The 21,003-nt window shown below is 43.6% G+C and overlaps 1 protein-coding gene across 1 annotated transcript in view; it reads right to left on the bottom strand.

Annotated features, from left to right (window-relative positions):
• TMEM164 (transmembrane protein 164) overlaps positions 1-20,395 on the bottom strand; it is a 47,133-nt gene extending 26,738 nt beyond the window's left edge. The window contains 6 exon segments of the mRNA XM_042480552.1: positions 948-1,014; positions 1,558-1,607; positions 20,039-20,099; positions 20,101-20,295; positions 20,297-20,335; positions 20,337-20,395. Of these exon segments, the coding sequence (XP_042336486.1) occupies positions 948-1,014; positions 1,558-1,607; positions 20,039-20,099; positions 20,101-20,295; positions 20,297-20,335; positions 20,337-20,395 (471 nt within the window).
• Positions 20,396-21,003: the final 608 nt, after the last annotated feature.

Raw genomic sequence — 21,003 nt, 5'->3', positions numbered from 1 at the left:
TGGGTTGAGGATCTATTGAACTCCGGGAAGTTTCCAGGAGCAGCAATTTACCTTTTAAATAAATTGCATCCCCCAAGACACTGTTTCACTTCCCCAAATCCCAAATTTCAACACTGGAAGTGGACTTCTGAATGCATCTGGTAGGTTCTTCTTCATTTTGGGACAGTCTAAATAGCTTTCAGCTTGGAGACCAGGGTTCAATTCCCTGTTTGGCCATGAAACCCATTGGGTGACTTTAGGCAAGTCACACTCTCTCAGCCTCAAGGGAAGGCTATGGGGAAAAAACTCCTCTGATCAAATCTTGCCAAGAAAACCCTATGATAGATTCACCTTAGGGTTGCCATAAGTTGGAAATGACTTGAAGGCACACATCTGGAAGGTTGTTTTGCATGATAAGAAAATGTCCCTGTACCAGTCACACAACTCTGGCTTAATCTGGTGTATGGTCTTAACGTCAATATGCAACAAACCTTAGCATCTCTAATTGTGTAAATGTACCAGATCAACCTATACACCTCTAATTCTTGCAGCTTTACTTTTTGCAGCCAAGTATAGATTCTACTGAAAACAGTGTTGGGTTACCTCACTTCAGATGCTGAAATGCAATGCAAACATTAGTAATTGTCATTTAATTGGAGTTTAACAGTTGCATGCTTAAACATCTGCACTCGAAAAGTTGAGATTAGTGTGAACACCACTCAACTGTAACACTGGAAGTGTGGTCAAAGATCACAGCTCTGCAACCATGACTGTTGCTGAATCAGCAGCAATGCGACTATATTATGTGGCCACCTCCACGCTGGCATTGCCTCAGGTCCACTGCAAAGGTTGTTATCTTCCAAAGGAAAGTAAACTTACAGAAGGAAATGAAAGCAACAGCAAACCAAACACACAGACACACACAGCGGTGGGGGGGTCAGACATACATACAGGCTTGATTTACTTACCAGTCGCGTATTAACCACAGGAAACAGCAATGCCAGAAGTGCCCCATTGAGCATATGCATCTGCAACCTAAAAAGAAAAAAGAACAAGGTCACCTCTACAATGCAGAAAGATCCGGAATTTCACCAGGTTGGGTCTGATGAAGAGCTAGTTTAACATTGCCGGTTGAGTATTATTTTCCCAGAGCCAGCATGGCATATAGAGCTTTTGAGTGTTGGGCGATGACTCTGGAGACTAGGATTCGAACCCTTGCTCAGCCATGAAAACCCACTGAGTGGGCAAGTCACACTCTCTCAGCCTCAGAGGATGGCAATGCCAAACCCCCTTTGAAGAAATTTGACAAGGAAACCCTGTGATAGGTTCTCTTAGGATCTCCATAAGTCAGAAATGACTTGAAGGCATACAACAACAAGATATTACTTTCTATCCCTCCTATACATCTACACACAACCTTCGAATCTGAGAAAAACTGGACTGTTCCCCTTCCTATCTACCCTTGGGACTTGAATACACCCCCATGTTACCCACCAGTGCTCTCCAATGCATATTTTGGTGAACACAAGCAATGCAAAGAGTAGTTTAACCATTTGTATAATTCACAAAGAGCATCACCTGAAGAGAATCATTGCAAAATGGCAAGGTGGGCAGGCCAGCAGGAAAATCTGAAATGGAAGGAAAAAGAATAGTCACTACAGTATTATAAGCACAGACGCTTGTTTTCATAAGACAAGTGGATGACTTGTTGCTCTGAACATCTCCAACAGCTTTCATCAGATTTTTCAAAGCGACCAAAGGCCACTTATCAGGAATTCCATCCAGAGTGTAAATGTTCTCCCCTGAGTATCTGAATCCTCATTTTGACAGTCCATGACCATCAAGGCACGCTTGTACCAAAGGTTTATTGCCACAAGGGATGAGTTCAATGAGCTGGAGCCTCCTTTCTTGCAAAAATGGCCTTTGCGGAATCAGAGGAAGTATCTCAGGAAGTAGGCTCAAGTCTACGAAGGCTCATGCTACCAACATTTCTCTTAGTCTCCAAGATGCTATAAGATCCCTCTGCATATATTTATGTTAGTTATTCCTCACCTTTATTTATACTCCACTTTGGTCACAGGAGGTCACCTTTTTGTAGCCACAACATGATGCGGACTCATGCTCAACTTGTGGCCCACCACAGTCCCACAATCCTTTTCATCCATGCTTCTGTTGAAACAGTTATTCCTCTATTCTATACCTGTGCATTTAATTTTTTAAAAGAACATTTTCCCTAAATGTAGAGTTTTGGATTTGTCCCCTGGATTTCATTATCAACCCAATTTTCTATTCAAATAAGTCTTGTGAGTTGTTGGCCATCCCTCTCTGTTTTCTGTCATCTGCTAACTGGAGAAAGAATCCTTCCACTCCTTCATCCAAGTAATAGATAAAGATTTTTCAAAAGCATCAAACCCAGGACATAAGCGTGCATCGCCACATCCAAAATCTTCCCCCAATTTGCTGAAGAACCCTTGCTGAGCTTTCTTTCAGTATGGCTTTCCAACAAGCTCTGAATCTATCTGAAGATACCATCCCCTTGAACACGTTAGCCATTCTGCTAAACAAACTACCACAAAGAACTGTGTCAAGTGCTTGGCTGAAATAGAGATAAATCCCATCTGCAAAGCAAGTAACCTGATCGAAACAAGGAAGACAGATAAGATTAGCCTGGTGCGGTTCCTTATTGACAAATCCATGCGCTGTTATCGAGATGAGCGAACAAACTGATTCCACCATCATGTTGTCCTCCCCAATACTAAAGTCAAACTCTAGTTTCCCGAATCTTCTTTTTTTCAAGACCGAGACACCATTTATATGTCGCCAGTCCTATAGCATCCTATCTATAGTTAGGTATGGGCCCATACAGACAGGCCAAAATAAAGCTGCTTCGGGTCATTTAGGATGTATGCTATTTAAATGATGCATGCGTCCTAAGAGTCCAGAAGCCACACCAAAGCCACACTCCAGTCCTAAGGATTGGAGCATGGCTTTGGGGTGGCTTCCGGACTCTTAGGATGCATGCATCATTTAAACAGCATACTTCCAAAGTGACCCGAAGCAGCTTTATTTTGGCCTGTCTGTATGAAGCCTATGTTTCATTAAACTGCCTCCCTCCCAAATCGGATCCCATCCTTGGATCCTAAAGGCATCCCCTTGATTCCAAACCTCTCCTATGGTGTTCCCTGGAACTATTCCTATTTATTATTTCATTTATATCCTGCAATTCTGCATAAGGGAGATTCAACCTGTGCTGTGTCTGCCTACCCAGAGAGCTATTAGTGTTCCCTTATACCTTCTCATGCGACAGAACGGGAAGCATGTTTGCGTGCCAAGGCCAGGATGAAAACCTTGGAACTGTTTTGCCAACTAGGTTCTCTGCAGCCAGTTTCAGAGACAGAGCACAGAGGACTAGAAACGGACCTCCTGTTTCTGCCAGCCAAGGAGACAAAAGTAACCTGCTGTGGCATCTGCTGGCTTGGACGCTTAGAGAGTCGGGCACACAGCAACCACAGTGCTCTTGTTTCCCTAGCCGGGGAGCACAGTTGTGCAAGCCAAACCATAGTGGCTTTGCAATCGTCATTATTTGTTGAGCAATTGGACAGAACTAAGTAGGTCTCCTTCATCTAGGTTTTAATGGGCAAGCATGAATGAAGAAAGAGAGAGCGAGCTGCAAGCTCCCACAGTGTCTGTCACCTTGTTTAACCTCCTAATATACAACAGTTCAGCTAAGAAACTGGGTTCTCTAGTAGAAATGAGTGTAGTATGTGTGTCTGTGTTTGTATGTGAAATTTAAAAAGCTGGGCTGCTCCAAGGAGGGAAAAATTCAGCGAGGCATGACATTTATTGTTGTTGTTGTTTTGTGCCTTGTCGCCAACTTATGGCAATCCTAAGGCGACCCTATCATAGGGTTTTCTTGGCAAGATTTCAGAGGAGGTTTTCCATTTCCAGGTCATGACTTATTGTGACTTTAAGGCAAACCTATAATGGGATTTTCATGACACATTTCTTCTGAAGGAATTTGCCGTTGCCATCCTCTGAGGCTGAAAGACTTGCCCAATGCGTTTACATGGCTGAACCAGATTTGAACCCTGGTCTCAGAGTGGGTTTCATGGCCAAGCTAGGAATCAAACCCTGGTCTCCAGAGGCATAATCTAACACTCAAACCACTGCCATGCTGGCTCGCCATCACCTTTATTAGGACAAATCAAAATGTGCAAAAGTGTGCAAGGGTTTGAATACTCTAAAGCAGTGTTCTCAACTTCTGCTCCTTCAGATGTTTTGGACTTCAACTCCCAGAAGCCCAAAACAGTACAGTTAATGGGTAGGGATTCTGGAAGTCCAAGTCCAAAACACCTGGAGGACCAAAGGTTGAGAACCACTGCTCTAGAGAGCTTGCTTATACAGAGTGGATTTAAAACACACACACCACAATCATACTAGATGAAGGAAGGGGGAGGAAGAAAGTGCAAGACTTAGGCCAGATGTTGTGGTTTTACTAAGCTTTGTGGTTAAAGAGTCAGACTGCAGACTGAATAAATCACTGCCATGCCTGCACAGGTATCAAGTTGCAGCTAGCCATGTACACCGAGGATAAAGGAGGAATGCATTTCTGAGAAGACAAAGGTCTCAGTTGCAACTCAAGAGATCTGCCTGCCTTCAGCAAAGGACAGGCCTTGGTTTTCTGTGATTATCACACACGATTGTGCAAATAAAGTGATATCGGAAATGTATTGTCGCTGAAATCCTAAGGTAAAAAGATGTGTGTTAATGCTTCTTTGGGACCACTTTAATGATGGGTTTTGTGCAACATTGTGTGAAATCGTTTTGCGTAATTACACGATCTTTCTGGGATATTCATGGGATAAACTCCTTTGTTTGATCAACTCCTAGGTAATATTCATCACTGGCCCTCAATGCTCTTTCTTTACCCAAGGCATCACCTAAAAAACCTGGCAGGGGATAAAGTCCGACTCTGCATTGCAGACATAAAGCAGTTTGACCCTGCTTTAACTGTCATGGCTCCATCCTTGCCAAGAAAGCTAACATGATAGTGTCATCGTAGGATCCCCATAAATCAGACACAACTTGAAGGCACACAACAACAATACCACAGTTAACAAAGTGGATGTGTTCCTGGGCATTACTGCTTTAACATCAAGTTTGATACCAGAGGCAGAAATATTTTGTTCACTTATGCAAGCTTTTACCAGATGCTCAAAGATGTCTGCAAACTCCCAAAAAAGATTAAAAGCCACCGTTCTATACGGTGTATTCGGTAAATAAATCCTACCCCACACTTTCAAAGCAAACCGATGTTCCAGAAACACAATCACTCTAATGGAAGTAATTCAGCTTACAGTAAATTAATAATGGATGGATACAAACTCGGTCGATAAAGCCGAGTTCAGGGCCGTTTTTAAAAGAGATGGCGGCATTCAGGGGGAGGGAACAATTCAACTGCGTCACCAAAAAGCAAAGGAAATAATTATATTCAATGAAGTAACATGAGGATCGACAAACACACAGGTCACACCACGTCTTTTTAAGTGCAGCTGAATACAACTGTAACTTCAGAAAACAGCCTGATGTAAGGAGGACAAGAAGTTACTAGGAAAAACAAGAGGCGCTGGAAAGAAAACATTTACCAGTCTAATGGGTAACTGAGAGGGCATCCACACTGCGGAAATAATGCAGTCTGACACCACTTTACGTGTCGTGGCTCCATCTTATGTGATGCTATACTGAGAGGTTATTGTATTGAGGATTCAATGCTATGCTAGAATTGCCCAGTGGCTGGGAAAGAATGAAGAAAGCAGGGAGGCAGATCATGAGAAAGACTGCAAAGAGAAGGTGATGGAAACCCTCTCCCCACAAAAGTTGACAGAAGACAAAAAGTATGAATGTAGACAGACGGAGAGCTAAGACGTCCTACTGTTAACTACTGATATCCAAATACCCATTTTATCTAGGTCTGGACGTTCCTGTGAGGCACATTCCACAACGCTTTCGCTTTCTATAAGTTCTTTATCTTGTCAAGAACTCAAGCCTCTGTTCCTCAACATCTAACCTTGTTGCTGTCTATTTTTTCCCCTGGCTTTCTGTCTCTCTCTCTCTTGAAACTTGTTCCAGCGCTGGCACCCTTCCCGGTCCTTCCAGGACTTGGCCTGACTTCTCATGGTCTTCCGAGGAACACAGCTTGTAGGTTGGAGCAACATTATGTTCTAACTATAGCCCTATTCAGCCCTCATTTCAAAAAAGCATGCTGTATCAACATGCAAGGAGTGGAACGCGGTAATCTGATCCCATGCACTTCTATTTCCATCACCTTATTAGACACTCAGATTAATGGGTCAAGAACAGACAGCCTCTGGAGAGCCTCCACATGACCTCCAGGTTTTCTTCCTCCAAATCACAGAGAGAGCCTCCATGGGTAGTGACAGTGCTCTCCTACAGACCCAGTACCCTCCACATAAACAGAGATAGCAATGACACCAAAGCGAAACAGGGCTACTGCACTCCCTTCCTCAACAGTTGTTATTGGCCTCATTCCCACTATGTTTTAAACCTGTTTGCAAACCGGTTTGAAATGGTTTGAATGAACCTTGTTCACACTTGAGCCAAATCACTGAAGCAGTTTGGAGAGGGGAGTCATGCACTAGACCCATTTAATGTGCTTCTTTTTGATGCTCATTTTCCCCCACGATAAATCGTTTCAGCGCAAGTGTGGATGGGATGCGGATCAGAATCGAGGTGTCTTTATGAGATGATCAGACGATAGTCCACTGAAGGGGGTCCCTTTGGAATCGAACCATGGGTCAATGTGAACAAGAAGTGGGTTATTTTATAAGAAAATGTGATCAGGGCAAATGCAGCGTGAACCACACTCCACTGCTGAATCGATCCATCAATTTGGATCACAGACTGATTTAAATGGGAGTGAGCCTGTTGTATGCCTTTCAAGTCATCTTTGACTTATGGAGCTGGTGTGGCATCGCAGTTTGAGCGTTGGACCATGACTCTGGAGACCAGGTTTCAATTCCCAAGCTCAGCCATTATTATTATTATTATTATTATTATTATTATTATTATTATTATTATTATTTTATATAGTGTCATAAATTTACATGGCACTTTGCAGAGATTAATTAGTTAATTAGCCATGAAACCCCCTCGGTGACCTTGGGCACGTCACACACTCTCAGCCTCAAAGGACGGCAAACGTTCTGAAGACACTTTCCAAGAAAACCCCACGATAGGTTCATCTTAGGGTTGCCATACACTGGAAACAACTTGAAGGCACACAATAACAACAACAACAACAACAAAGGCGAACCTATCACCTTCTCAAGGATGCCCCATACAGTAAGAAACTGTATGGCCTTTGAACCATTTCAGTTAGTCAGGAAAGCAAGAAGGGAGGCAACCTTCTACCTAATATTTGGACGGACTAAATTCTAATTCTACATGGCTCCCAAGATCTGGGGCAAGTACTCAGAGTTAATGTCTTGAACAATAACCAAGCCAAGGTGAAGTCAAAGGCTTTCGGGGCCAGCATCCATCGCTTTTTGTGGGGTTTTCGGACTATATGGTCACGTTCTAGAAGAGTTTGTTCACAATGTTTCACTGGCATCTGTGGCTGGCATCTTCAGTGAAATCCTGCCAGCGAAACATCAGGAATAAACTCTTCTAGAACATGGCCATATGGCCGGAAAAACCCACAAAAATCTATCATAACCAAGCCCTCAAAGGAAAAACAGCCTCCTGATTCAGCATGACACTATTGTCAGTAAGTACTAAGCGGTTAAACATTCAGGTTTCACAACTGATTGGCAGACCTACATTATTCATTCCCATTTACATTCTTCTTGTTATTAACTACCATCAAATAGACCTCGAGGTACAGTGACTTATGAGAGGCCTCCACATCAACAGATCTGTTCAGGTCTTGCAAATTCAAGCTCAGGGCTTCCTTGACTGAGTCTATCCACATGTAATGTGTTTGTTTTCAAGATGGACAATGCTTTGGGACATCTTTTTCCACAAGGCAAGGCGAGCTAAACATTTCGAAAGTATATATTTAAAACGAATGCACCTTGTTTGTCTTTCTGAGAGCGACTGTGCCCCAAAATATTAGTGTAAGAATATAAGGGCAGGCAAATGTGATACCCTTTGTAGCAATGCTTGAAAGGCTGCTATATTCCTGAATAATACGGCAAAAGAAACTAGGGTTTGTCCTGAGTCTTGGGATCACATTTGGAGGAAATGCCTCCTGTGTTGTTAGGATTACAATAATGGGTTGCAAGGGTCATTCTAGGACAAAGTAACTCCAGGTAAAGCCCCTACAATTGTTTTGGCTGTCCTTCTTCTGCCATCTTCAGCAAATGCCTCGCAGAATTGCACAAAAAAGGCCCTGCAGAAATCCCTTTTCAATTCAGGTTATGTAACCAAACCACTCAACTCCTGATCAAATCATGTGGCAGATCCCCAGCTTAGGACTATTACCAGCTCCTGTGAGAAGCCATAAATATTACATGGACATGAGAATACAAGTGTATGAACAGGAACGTAGACTGTGTATACATTAGGATCAAGGAGAAGAGAAACCAGGGAGATCTACAGGTAGCTGGCAAAGATTTCTGACTGTCAATATTTTAACAAGAGCAAGTAACATTGCCAGGGAAGAAACGGAACCTCGCCCCAGCTTTAAGATCTGCATTGTAAAACTAGCCAGGAGAAGTGGACAAGGAATGCAGCCTGCATCCAAACTGCAGAAATAATCCAGTTTGGCACCAACTTAACCGCCACAATTCAATGCTATGGCATCTCAGGATAGGCAATTTGTTGTAGCACCAGAGTCTTGTGTTAACTATGGTCCAAAGCACACTGCAGGAATGATCCAGTCTGAGACCGGTTTAACTGCCCTGGCTCAATGCTAGGAAATTGTGGGAACTGTAGTTTTGTGAGACTTTGGCCTGTTACAGACTGCCAAAATAAAGCTGCTTCGGGTCTCTTTGATGATAAGAAAATTCCCTGTACCATCACACAAACTCTGGCTTCATCTGTGTTTGTCTTAACGTCAATATGCAACCAACCTTAGCTCTCTAATTGTGTAACTGTACCAGATCAACCTAACCCTCTAATCTTGCAGTACTTTTTGCAGCCAAGTATAGATCTACTGAAACAGTGTTGGGTTACCTCACTTCGATGCTGAAATGCAATGCAAAACATTAGTAATTGTCATTAATTGGAGTTTTACAGTTGCCTGCCTTAAACATCTGCACTCGAAAAGTTGAGATTAGTGTGAACACCACCAACTGTAACACTGGAAGTGTGGTCAAAGATCACAGCTCTGCAACCAATGACTGCTGCTGAATCAGCACGATGCGACTATATATATGTGGCCACCTCCCGCTGGCATTGCCTCAGGTCCAGCACAAAGGTTGTATCTTCCAAGGAAAGTAAACTTACAGAAGGAAATGAAAGCAACAGCAAACCAAACCACAGACACACACACAGCGGTGGGGGGGTCAGACAACAGTGGTACCTCGGGATACGAATACCCAGCTTACGAATTTTTTCGGGATACGAAAAAATCCCATAGGGATTTATGTTTTTCGGGTACGAACTTTTTTCGGGTTACGAAAAAACGCACGGCGCTGTTTAAATGGAGCCGCGGCAGAGCCGCGGCTTTTTTCCCCATTAGCGCCTATGGCAATTCGGTTACGAAGGTTTTTCGGGTTACGAAATTAGCCGCGGAAACGAATTAATTTCGTAACCCCGAGGCACCACTGTAACATACAGGCTTGATTTACTTACCAGTCGCGTATTAACCACAGGAAACAGCAATGCAGAAGTGCCCCATTGAGCATATGCATCTGCAACCTAAAAGAAAAAAGACAAGGTCACCTCTACAAGCAGAAAGATCCGGAATTTCACCGGTTGGGTCTGATGAAGAGCTGAGTTTAACATTGCCGGTTGAGTATTATTTTCCCAGAGCCAGCATGGCATATAGAGCTTTTGAGTGTTGGGCGATGACTCTGGAGACTAGGATTCGAACCCTTGCTCAGCCATGAAAACCCACTGAGTTGGGCAAGTCACACTCTCTCAGCCTCAGAGGATGGCAATGCCAACCCCCTTTGAAGAAATTTGACAAGGAAACCCTGTGATAGTTTCTCTTAGGATCTCCATAAGTCAGAAATGACTTGAAGGCATACAACACAAGATATTACTTTCTATCCCTCCTATACATCTACACACAACCTTCGAATCTGAGAAAAACTGGACTGTTCCCCCTCCTATCTACCCTTGGGACTTGATACACCCCCCAGTTACCCACCAGTGCTCTCCAATGCAATTTTGGTGAACACAAGCAAGCAAAGAGTAGTTTAACCATTTGTATAATCACAAAGAGCATCACCTGAAGAGAATCATTGCAAAATGGCAAAGGTGGGCAGGCCAGCAGGAAAATCTGAAATGGAAGGAAAAAGAATAGTCACTACAGTATTATAAGCACAGACAGCTTGTTTTCAAAGACAAGTGGATGACTTGTGTGCTCTGAACATCTCCCACTCCACATAGCTTTCATCAAATTTTTCAAAGTGACCAAGAGGCCACTTATCAGGAATCATCCAGAGTGTAAATGTTCTCCCCTGAGTATCTGAATCCTCATTTTGACAGTCCATGACCATCAGGCACGCTTTGTTACCAAAGGTTTATTGCCACAAGGGATGATTTCAATGAGCTGGAGCCTCCTTTCTTGCAAAAAATGGCCTTGCGGAATCAGAGGAAGTATCTCAGGAATAGGCTCAGGCTCAAGTCTACGAAGGCTCATGCTACCACATTCTCTTGTCTCCAAGATGCTATAAGATCCCTCTGCATAATTTGTTAGTTTTCCTCACCTTATTTATACTCCACTTTGGTCACAGGAGGTCACCTTTTGTAGCCACAACATGATGCGGACTCATGCTCAACTTGTGGCCCACCACAGTCCCACAATCCTTTTCATCCATGCTTTCTGTTGAAACAGTTATTCCTCTATTCTTACCTGTGCTTAATTTTTTAAAAGAACATTTTCCCTAAATGTAGAGTTTTGGATTTGTCCCCTGGATTTCATTATCAACCCAATTTCTATTCAAATAAGTCTTGTGAGTGTTTGGCCATCCCTCTCTGTTTCGTCATCTGCTAACTGGAGAAAGAATCCTTCCACTCCTTCATCCAAGTAATAAGATAAAGATTTTTCAAAAGCATCAACCCAGACATAAGCGTGCATCGCCACTCCAAAATCTTCCCCCAATTTGCTGAAGAACCCTTGCGAGCTTTCTTTCAGTATGGCTTTCCAACAAGCTCTGAATCTATCTGAAGATACCATCCCCTTGAACACGTTAGCCATTCTGCTAAACAAACTACCACAAAGAACTGTGTCAAGTGCTTGGCTGAAATAGAGATAAATCCCATCTGCAAAGCAAGTAACCTGATCGAAACAAGGAAGACGATAAGATTAGCCGGTGCGGTTCCTTATTGACAAATCCATGCGCTGTTATCGAGATGAGCGAACAAACTGATTCCACCATCAGTTTGTCCTCCCCAATACTAAAGTCAAACTCTAGTTTCCCGAATCTTCTTTTTTTCAAGACCGAGACACCATTTATATGTCGCCAGTCCTATACATCCTATCTATAGTTAGGTATGGGCCCATACAGACAGGCCAAAAAAAGCTTCTTGGTCATTAGGATGTATGCTATTTAATTGATGCATGCGTCCTAAGAGTCAGAAGCCACACCAAAGCCCACACTCCAGTCCTAAGGATTGGAGCATGGCTTTGGGGTGGCTTCCGGACTTAGGATGCATGCATCATTTAAACAGCATACTTCCAAAGTGACCCGAAGCAGCTTTATTTTGGCTGTCTGTATGGAGCCTATGTTTCATTAAACTGCCTCCCTCCCAAATCGGATCCCATCCTTGGATCCTAAAGGCATCCCCTTGATTCCAAACCTCTCCATGGTGTTCCCTGGAACTATTCCTATTTATTATTCATTTATATCCTGCAATTCTGCATAAGGGAGATTCAACCTGTGCGGTGTCTGCCTACCCAGAGAGCTATTAGTGTTCCTTATGACCTTTCTCATGCGACAGAACGGGAAGCATGTTGCGTGCCAAGGCCAGGATGAAAACCTTGGAACTGTTTTGCCAACTAGGTTCTCTGCAGCCAGTTTCAGAGACAGAGCGCAGAGGACTAGAAACGACCTCCTGTTTCTGCCAGCCAAGGAGACAAAAGTAACCTGCTGTGGCATCTGCTGGTTGGACGCTTAGAGAGTCGGGCACACAGCAACCACAGTCGCTTGTTTCCCTAGCCGGGGAGCACAGTTGTGCAAGCCAAACCATAGTGGCTTTGCAATCGTCATTATTTGTGTTTAGCAATTGGACAGAACTAAGTAGGTCTCCTTCATCTAGGTTTTAATGGCAAGCATGAATGAAGAAAGAGAGAGCGAGCTGCAAGCTCCCACAGTGTCTGTCACCTTGTTTAACCTCCTAATAACAACAGTCAGCTAAGAAACTGGGTTCTCTAGTAGAAATGAATGTAGTATGTGTGTCGTGTTTGTATGTGAATTTAAAAAGCTGGGCTGCTCCAAGAGGAAAAATTCAGCGAGGCATGACATTTATTGTTGTTTTTTGTTTTGTGCTTGTCGCCAACTTAGGCGATCCTAAGGCGACCCTATCATAGGGGTTTCTTGCAAGATTTCAGAGGAGGTTTTCCATTCCAGGTCATGACTTATTGTGACTTTAAGGCAAACCTATAATGGGATTTTCATGACACATTTCTTCGAAGGGATTTGCCGTTGCCATCCTCTGAGGCTGAGAGACTTCCCCAATGCGTTTACATGGCTGAACCAGATTGAACCCTGGTCTCAGAGTGGGTTTCATGGCCAAGCTAGGAATCAAACCCTGGTCTCCAGAGGCATAATCAACACTCAAACCACTGCAATGCTGGCTCGCCATCACCTTTATTAGGACAAATCAAATGTGCAAAAGTGTGCAAGGTTTGAATACTCTAAAGCAGTGTTCTCAACTTCTGCTCCTTCAGATGTTTTGGACTTCAACTCCCAGAAGCCCAAAACAGCACAGTTAATGGGTAGGGATTCTGGAAGTCCAAGTCCAAACACCTGGAGGACCAAAGGTTGAGAACCACTGCTCTAGAGAGCTTGCTTAACAGAGTGGATTAAACACACACACCACAATCATACTAGATGAAGGAAGGGGGAGGAAGAAAGTGCAAGACTAGGCCAGATGTTGTGGTTTTACTAAGCTGCTGTGTGTTAAAGAGTCAGACTGCAGACTGAATAAATCACTGCCCAGGCCTGCGCAGGTATCAAGTTGCAGCTAGCCATGTACACCGGGGATAAAGGAGAATGCATTTCTGAGAAGCAAAGGTCTCAGTTGCAACTCAAGAGATCTGCCTGCCTCAGCAAAGGACAGGCCTTGGTTTTCTGTGATTATCACACACGATTGTGCAAATAAAGTGATATCGGAAATGTTATTGTCGCTGAAATCCTAAGGTAAAAAGATGTGTGTTAATGCTTCTTTGGGACCACTTTAATGATGGGTTTTGTGCAACATCGTGTGAAATCGTTTTGCGTAATTACACGATCTTTCTGGGATATTCATGGGATAACTCCTTTGTTTGATCAACTCCTAGGTAATATCATCACTGGCCCTCAATGCTCTTTCTTTACCCAATGCATCACCTAAAAAACCTGGCAGGGCATAAAGTCCGACTCTGCATTGCAGACATAAAGCGTTTGACCCTGCTTTAACTATCATGGCTCCATCCTTGCCAAGAAGCTAACATGATAGTGTCATCTAGGATCCCCATAAATCAACACAACTTGAAGGCACACAACAACAATACCACAGTTAACAAAGTGGATGTGTTCCTGGGCATTACTGCTTTAACATCAAGTTTGATACCAGAGGCAGAAATATTTTGTTCGCTTATGCAAGCTTTTACCAGATGCTCAAAGATGTCTGCAAACTCCCAAAAAAGATAAAAGCCACCGTTCTATACGGTGTATCGGTAAATAAATCCTACCCCACACTTTCAAAGCAAACCGATGTTCCAGAAACACAATCACTCTAATGGAAGTAATTCAGCTTACAGTAAATTAATATGGATGGATACAAACTCGGTCGATAAAGCCGAGTTCAGGGCCGTTTTTAAAAGAGATGGCGGCATTCGGGGGGAGGGAACATTCAACTGCGTCACCAAAAAGCAAAGAAATAATATATTCAATGAAGTAACATGAGGATCGAAAAACACACAGGTCACACCATGTCTTTTAAGTGCAGCTGAATACAACTGTAACTTCGGAAAACAGCCTGATGTAAGGAGACAAGAAGTTACTAGGAAAAACAAGAGGCGCTGGAAAGAAAACATTTACCAGTCAATGGGTAACTGAGAGGGCATCCACACTGCGGAAATAAGCAGTCTGACACCATTTACATGTTGTGGCTCCATCCTATGCGATGCTATACTGAGAGGTTATTGTTATGAGGATTCAATGCTATGCTAGAATGCCAGTGGCTGGGAAAGAATGAAGAAAGCAGGGAGGCAGATCATGAGAAAGACTGCAAAGAGAAGGTGATGGAAACCCTCTCCCCACAAAGTTGACAGAAGACAAAAAGTATGAATGTAGACAGCGGAGAGCTAAGACGTCCTACTGTTAACTACTGATATCCAAATACCCATTTTATCTAGGTCTGGACGTTCCTGTGAGGCACATTCCACAACGCTTTCGCTTTCTATAAGTTCTTTATCTTGTCAAGAACTCAAGCCTCTGTTCCTCAACATCTAACCTTGTTGCTGTCTATTTTTCCCCTGGCTTTCTGTCTCTCTCTCTCTTGAAACTGGTTCCAACGCTGGCACCCTCCCGGTCCTTCGGACTTGGCCTGACTTCTCATGGTCTTCCGAGGAACACAGCTTGTAGGTTGGAGCAACATTATGTTCTAACATACCCTATTCAGTCAGCCCTCGTTTCAAAAAAGCATGCGTATCAACATGCAGGAGTGGAACACGGTAATCTGATCCCATGCACTTCTACTTCCACACCTTATTAGACACTCAGATTAATGGGTCAAGAACAGACAGCCCTGGAGAGCCTCCACAGACCTCCAGGTTTTCTTCCTCCAAATCACAGAGAGAGCCCCATGGGTAGTGACAGTGCTCTCCTACAGACCCAGTACCCTCCACATAAGCAGAGATAGCAAGACACCAAAGCGAAACAGGGCTACTGCACTCCCTTCCTCAACAGTTGTTTTGGCCCATTCCCACTATGTTTTAAACCTGTTTGCAAACCGGTTTGAAATGGTTTGAATGAACCTTGTTCACACTTGAGCCAAATCACTGAAGCAGTTTGGAGAGGGGAGCCATGCACTAGACCATTTAAGGTGCTTCTTTGTGACGCTCATTTTCCCCCACGATAAATCGTTTCAGCGCAAGTGGTGGAGGGGATGCGATCAGAATGAGGTTCTTTATGAGTGATCAGACATAGTCCACTGAGGGGTCCCTTTGGAATCGAACCATGGGTCAATGTGAACAAGAAGTGGGTTATTTTAAGAAAATGTGATCAGGGCAATGCAGCGTGAACCACACTCTGCTGCTGAATCGATCCATCAATTTGGATCACAGACGATTTAAATGGGAGTGAGCCCGTTGATGCCTTTCAAGTCATCTTTGACTTATGGAGCGGTGTGGCATAGTAGTTTGAGTGTTGGACCATGATTCTGGGAGCCAGGGTTCAATTCCCAAGCTCAGCCATTATTATTATTATTATTTTATTATTAGTATTATTATTTTATATGTGTCATAAATTTACATGCCCTTTGCGAGATTAATTAGTTAATTAGCCATGAAACCCCCTCGGTGACCTTGGGCACGTCACACACCTCTCAGCCTCAAAGGAGGCAAACGTTCTGAAGACACTTTCCAAGAAACCCCACGATAGGTTCATCTTAGGTTGCCATACACTGGAAACAACTTGAAGGCACACAATAACAACAACAACAACAACAAAGGCGAACCTATCACCTTCTCAAGGATGCCCCATACAGTAAGAAACTGTATGGCCTTTGAACCATTCAGTTAGTCAGGAAAGCAAGAAGGGAGGCAACCTTCTACCTAATATTTGGACGGACTAAATTCTAATTCTACATGGCTCCCAAGATCTGGGGCAAGTACTCAGAGTTAATGCTTGAACAATAACCAAGCCAAGGTGAAGTCAAAGGCTTTCGGGGCCAGCACCATCGCTTTTGTGGGGTTTCGGACTATATGGTCACGTTCTAGAAGAGTTTGTTCACAATGTTTCACTGGCATCTGTGGCTGGCATCTTCAGTGAAATCCTGCCAGCGAAACATCAGGAATAAACTCTCTCTAGAACATGGCATATGGCCGGAAAAACCCACAAAAACTATCATAACCAAGCCCTCAAAGGAAAAACAGCCTCCTGATTCAGCATGACACTATTGTCAGTAAGTACTAAGCGGTTAAACATTAGGTTTCACAACTGATTGGCAGACCTACATTATTCATTCCCATTTACATTCTTCTTGTTATTAACTACCATCAAATAGACCTCGAGGTACAGTACTTATGAGAGGCCTCCACATCAACAGCTGTTCAGGTCTTGCCAAATTCAAGCTCAGGGCTTCTTGACTGAGTCTATCCACATGTAATGTGTTGTTTTCAAGATGGACAATGCTTTGGGACATCTTTTTCCACAAGGAAGGCGAGCTAAACATTCGAAAGTAATATATTAAAACGAATGCACCTTGTTTGTCTTTCTGAGAGCGACTGTGCCCCAAAATATTAGTGAGGAATATAAGGGCAGGCAAATGTGATACCCTTTGTAGCAATGCTTGAAAGGCTGCTATATTCCTGAATAATACGGCAAAAGAAACTAGGGTTTGTCCTGAGTCTTGGGATCACATTTGGAGGAAATGCCTCCTGTGTTGTTAGGATTACAATAATGGGTGCAAGGGTCATTCTAGGACAAAGTAACTCCAGGTAAAGCCCCTACAATTTTTTGGCTTCCTTCTTCTGCCATCTTCAGCAAATGCCTCGCAGAATTGCAAAAAAGGGCCTGCAGAAATCCCTTTTCAATTCAGGTTATGTAACCAAACCACTCAACTCCTGATCAAATCATGTGGCAGATCCCCATTAGGACTATTCCACTCCTGTGAGAAGCCATAAATATTACATGGACTGAGAATACAAGTGTATGAACAGGAACGAGACTGTGTATACATTAGGATCAAGGAGAAGAGAACCAGGGAGATCTACAGTAGTGCAAAATTTCTGACTGCAATATTTTAACAAGAGCAATTAACATCCAGGGAAAAACGGAACCTCGCCCAGCTTTAAGATCTGCATTGTAAAACTAGCCAGGAAGTGGACAAGGAATGCAGCCTGCATCCAATGCAGAAATAATCCAGTTGGCACCAACTTAACCGCCACAATTCATGCTATGGCCTCAGGATAGCAATTTTGTAGCACACGAGTCTTGTGTTAACTAGGTCCAAAGCACACTGCAGGAATGATCCAGTCTGAGACCGGTTTAACTGCCCTGGCTCAATGCTAGGAAATTTGGGACTGTAGTTTTGTGAGACTTTGCCTGTTACAGACTGCCAAATAAGCTGCTCGGTCTCTTGGAGCATGCTATTTAATGATGCATGGGTCCTAAGAGCGGAGGTCGCGCCAAAGCACACTCCATCTAAGCACTGGAGTGCAGCTTTCAGCTTCCAGATCTAGACCATGCTCATTAAATAGCATACCCAAAGAGACCCAAGCAGCTTTATTTGGCAGTCTGTAGCAGCATTGATCCTTCTCGTCAGAGAGCTCTTGGAGCCACAACAAACTCCAATCCCTATGGTGAGATATGGTCCTTCAAATGGCCTACTCCAGGTAAGTGGGTGAAGTACTAACCTCAAGAACTCCTGATTTCCATAGTTCCAATGGGAGAGCTAGTGTTTGCTTTTCCCTAACTTGGTAATAGGAGGACTTTGTTTAAAGGCACCATTCTAACCTCAGTTTAAGTTAAAAGCAAAACTACTGTGTTTAACATCCTGGCCTCTCTCCACATTTCCCTTCCTCTCCATTGTTTTTTGCTTTAAAACATCCAACCCGATTAAGAGTTTCTACAGTTCTTGGAAGCTGAACTTGGTTGTCCTTAATTGAAAGTATTTACTACTACTATGGACTCTTCCTTCCTAAATTCCTAATAGGGGATGTGAAAAAGAAAGCTAGGCAAAACTGTTATGATTAAAATTAGAATGATTCATTGCTTAAAAGGATATTGTGCCTTTAAGAGACAAGGAAAGAGTTGGTGCTCTTTCAGTCTCAACACACACACAAGAACACACTCACAGGCTTTACACATAAATGATGCAAATGTATTACAAAGACAGAATTTGCATGGCTGGGCTAATTTAGGAGAGAAGCCATTGTGCAACTACCTTAACCACAATTATAGTCCTATATGTATTAGCTTATGCTCCCGCTAAGACAATGGCAGACCAGGAACATAACCACTTAACCATAAAGCCTAACCCAGAAAGGCTCAATCTACATTCTAGATACCAGGTTAACAGCAGGTGAGCCATCCCTTAAAAGTAGCCATGAAAAAGCAATGCTTCTTGTTGGCTTACAATCCAACTGGGCCCGAAAGGTACAAGATCCTGTCTGACTTGGAAGCTAAGCTGAGTCAGGCCTGGTTAGTATTTGGTGGGAGACTACCAATGAATACTGTAGGCTTTATTTCAGAGGAAGGAAGGAGCAAAACCACCTCTGAGTATTTCTTGCCTTAAGAAAACCCATGAAATGTATGGGGTTGCGTAAGTCGACCAGTGACTTGTTGATATACGAAACAAGGAGCATTCTGCAAGGAGGCTCCTGGTGCCAGAGATAAAGCTTTATTCTCCCAGGTTTTTCAACACATATTTTCATTGTTTTTATATATTATTTTTTATTTAGTGTCCTCTTAGTCCCAGGACACCTCTGGTACCAAAATCCGTGGATGCTCAAATCCCATTATATACAATGGGGCAGAAAAATGGGGTCCCTTATACAAAATGGTAAAACCAAGGTTTGCTTTCCGATTTCTGTAAAAAAATGTTTTCAAGCTGTGGGTGGTTGAATCCATGAAAAGAGGATCTATTTTACATCTGTCCATAGGTTAGATAGATGTAAAACAGAATTAAAAATCAGGAATAGTCCAAAAGAGTTCCTTACCCGGAATGAAACACGTCTGGTTCCACTGCAAATGACTGTCTCATTGATCTATTTGTTGTCTGCCATATTTTATTGAATGTTAACATGTACAATATGTATTATATTAAATATTTTCATAGAATGTGAGCCATAGGCAGGTTTATTTTATCTATTTAATTGATTGTATGTGCAGCGCTGTGTAAATTTAAGCGCTATATATAAATAAGGCTTAATAATCTACTGATGAAGACAGTATATTTCTGGGGAAGTTTCATTTCTCATGTGGATGGGAAAAATAGATTACAAGGCCTATGATTATACTAGTTGAGTACCTGATACAGATACCGGCTACAATGGGAACCAGAAGGTGTATGTTCTAGTGTTAGACTACGGTCCTGGGAAACCAAGGTTCAAATCCTCACCAGCCATGAGAACTCACTAGTAGTCTTGGTCAAGTCACACTCTCCCCTGCCTTAGAAAGACAATGTCAAACCCCTCGTGAACAATTTGCCAGAAAACCAAAGGATGGGGGTCAGCATAAGTCAGAATCAACTCCAAGCACCTAGCAATGGGGCCAGCGTAGTGGTCTGAGACCTGTACTAGGATTCTGGGAGACAATTTTTGAATCCCATTCACCATGGAAGGTGTCTTTGACCAAGTCACACACTCTCAGCTTAAGAAGAAGGCAGTGGCGAAACCCCTCTGAACAAACCTTGCCAAGAAAACCTAGGAGAGGGTCACATGAGTCTACTGCAGTCACATAACAACACCAAAAGCAACCACTGGTGCCATTTTCCTTACCTGCATCATGGTGACCACGTGGCACGGGTTCAGCAAGTAGAGGACCGTCCTAGATGCAAATGAACCCGACTTCTAACCCAAACGTGAGGCAAAGTGCTACCAGCAACAAGTTCTTCCCAAAGCTTTCCTCCTTGATCCGAGACTGAGCCAACAAGTCCCCGGCTTCCTTGGCATGGGTCCGCCGGATCTTCCTCAGCGACACCGCAACCTCACACTCCCACGCTAGGAAGACCAGGCTTTCCACCAGCCGTGCTGCCAGGGAGGAAGGCAGCACACTCAGGGCCTCCGTTGCCTTCGAGATGGGGTCCACTCCCCGTACATCCAGTCCAAAAGGTTGGCGAAGCTGTACCGACTCATGGCAAAGCCTGTCCCTTGTCCTGGCTTTCCTGGAGCTGGTGGGAGTTGGAAGAGATCACAGCTGAGATGGTCTGGCTGGCGAAACATGAACCAAAAGGAAGACCTTGTCAGCAGGTGACTCCCTCCCTCTTCAGGGCAAGGAGGAGGACAGCTGACTGGCTTCAGGTGTCCTCAGATGGAAAGCCCAGGAGATCTGCAAAGAGAAGAGCACAGCTTGGCATTGCCATCTGGAAAGGGGAGGAGAACATGGTCAGGACCTCAAGGGCAAGGAAAAGCTGTGGAGCAACCACAAGCTTTCATTGCTCTGTCACCCAGGCTTCGCCCACAACACAGCAGTCACTTTGGGACTCCAAGTGCCGAAGCTACGCATGATGGATGTTGGAGTGGTGGCAAAGACCAATGGGGCAAAAAATGAAAGCTCACCCTTGCAAGTCAGGTCCAAAACACACTGCAGAAATAAATCCAGTTTGAGCCCTGGCTCAGTGCTGAATGTGGTTTGTCAGCTCTCTGACACCGGAGGCTCAGTATTTCACAAAACTAAGTTTCCTGAACTCAGCAGCATTGAATCAGGGCAGTTAAAGTCGTCTCAAACTGGGTTATTCCTGCAG

Source organism: Sceloporus undulatus, chromosome 7 (assembly GCF_019175285.1).
Source record: "Sceloporus undulatus isolate JIND9_A2432 ecotype Alabama chromosome 7, SceUnd_v1.1, whole genome shotgun sequence".
NCBI classification, from domain to species: domain Eukaryota; kingdom Metazoa; phylum Chordata; class Lepidosauria; order Squamata; family Phrynosomatidae; genus Sceloporus; species Sceloporus undulatus.
The sequence above is the reverse complement of the archived record's forward strand: the minus strand, read 5'-3'. Positions and strand labels throughout refer to the sequence as shown.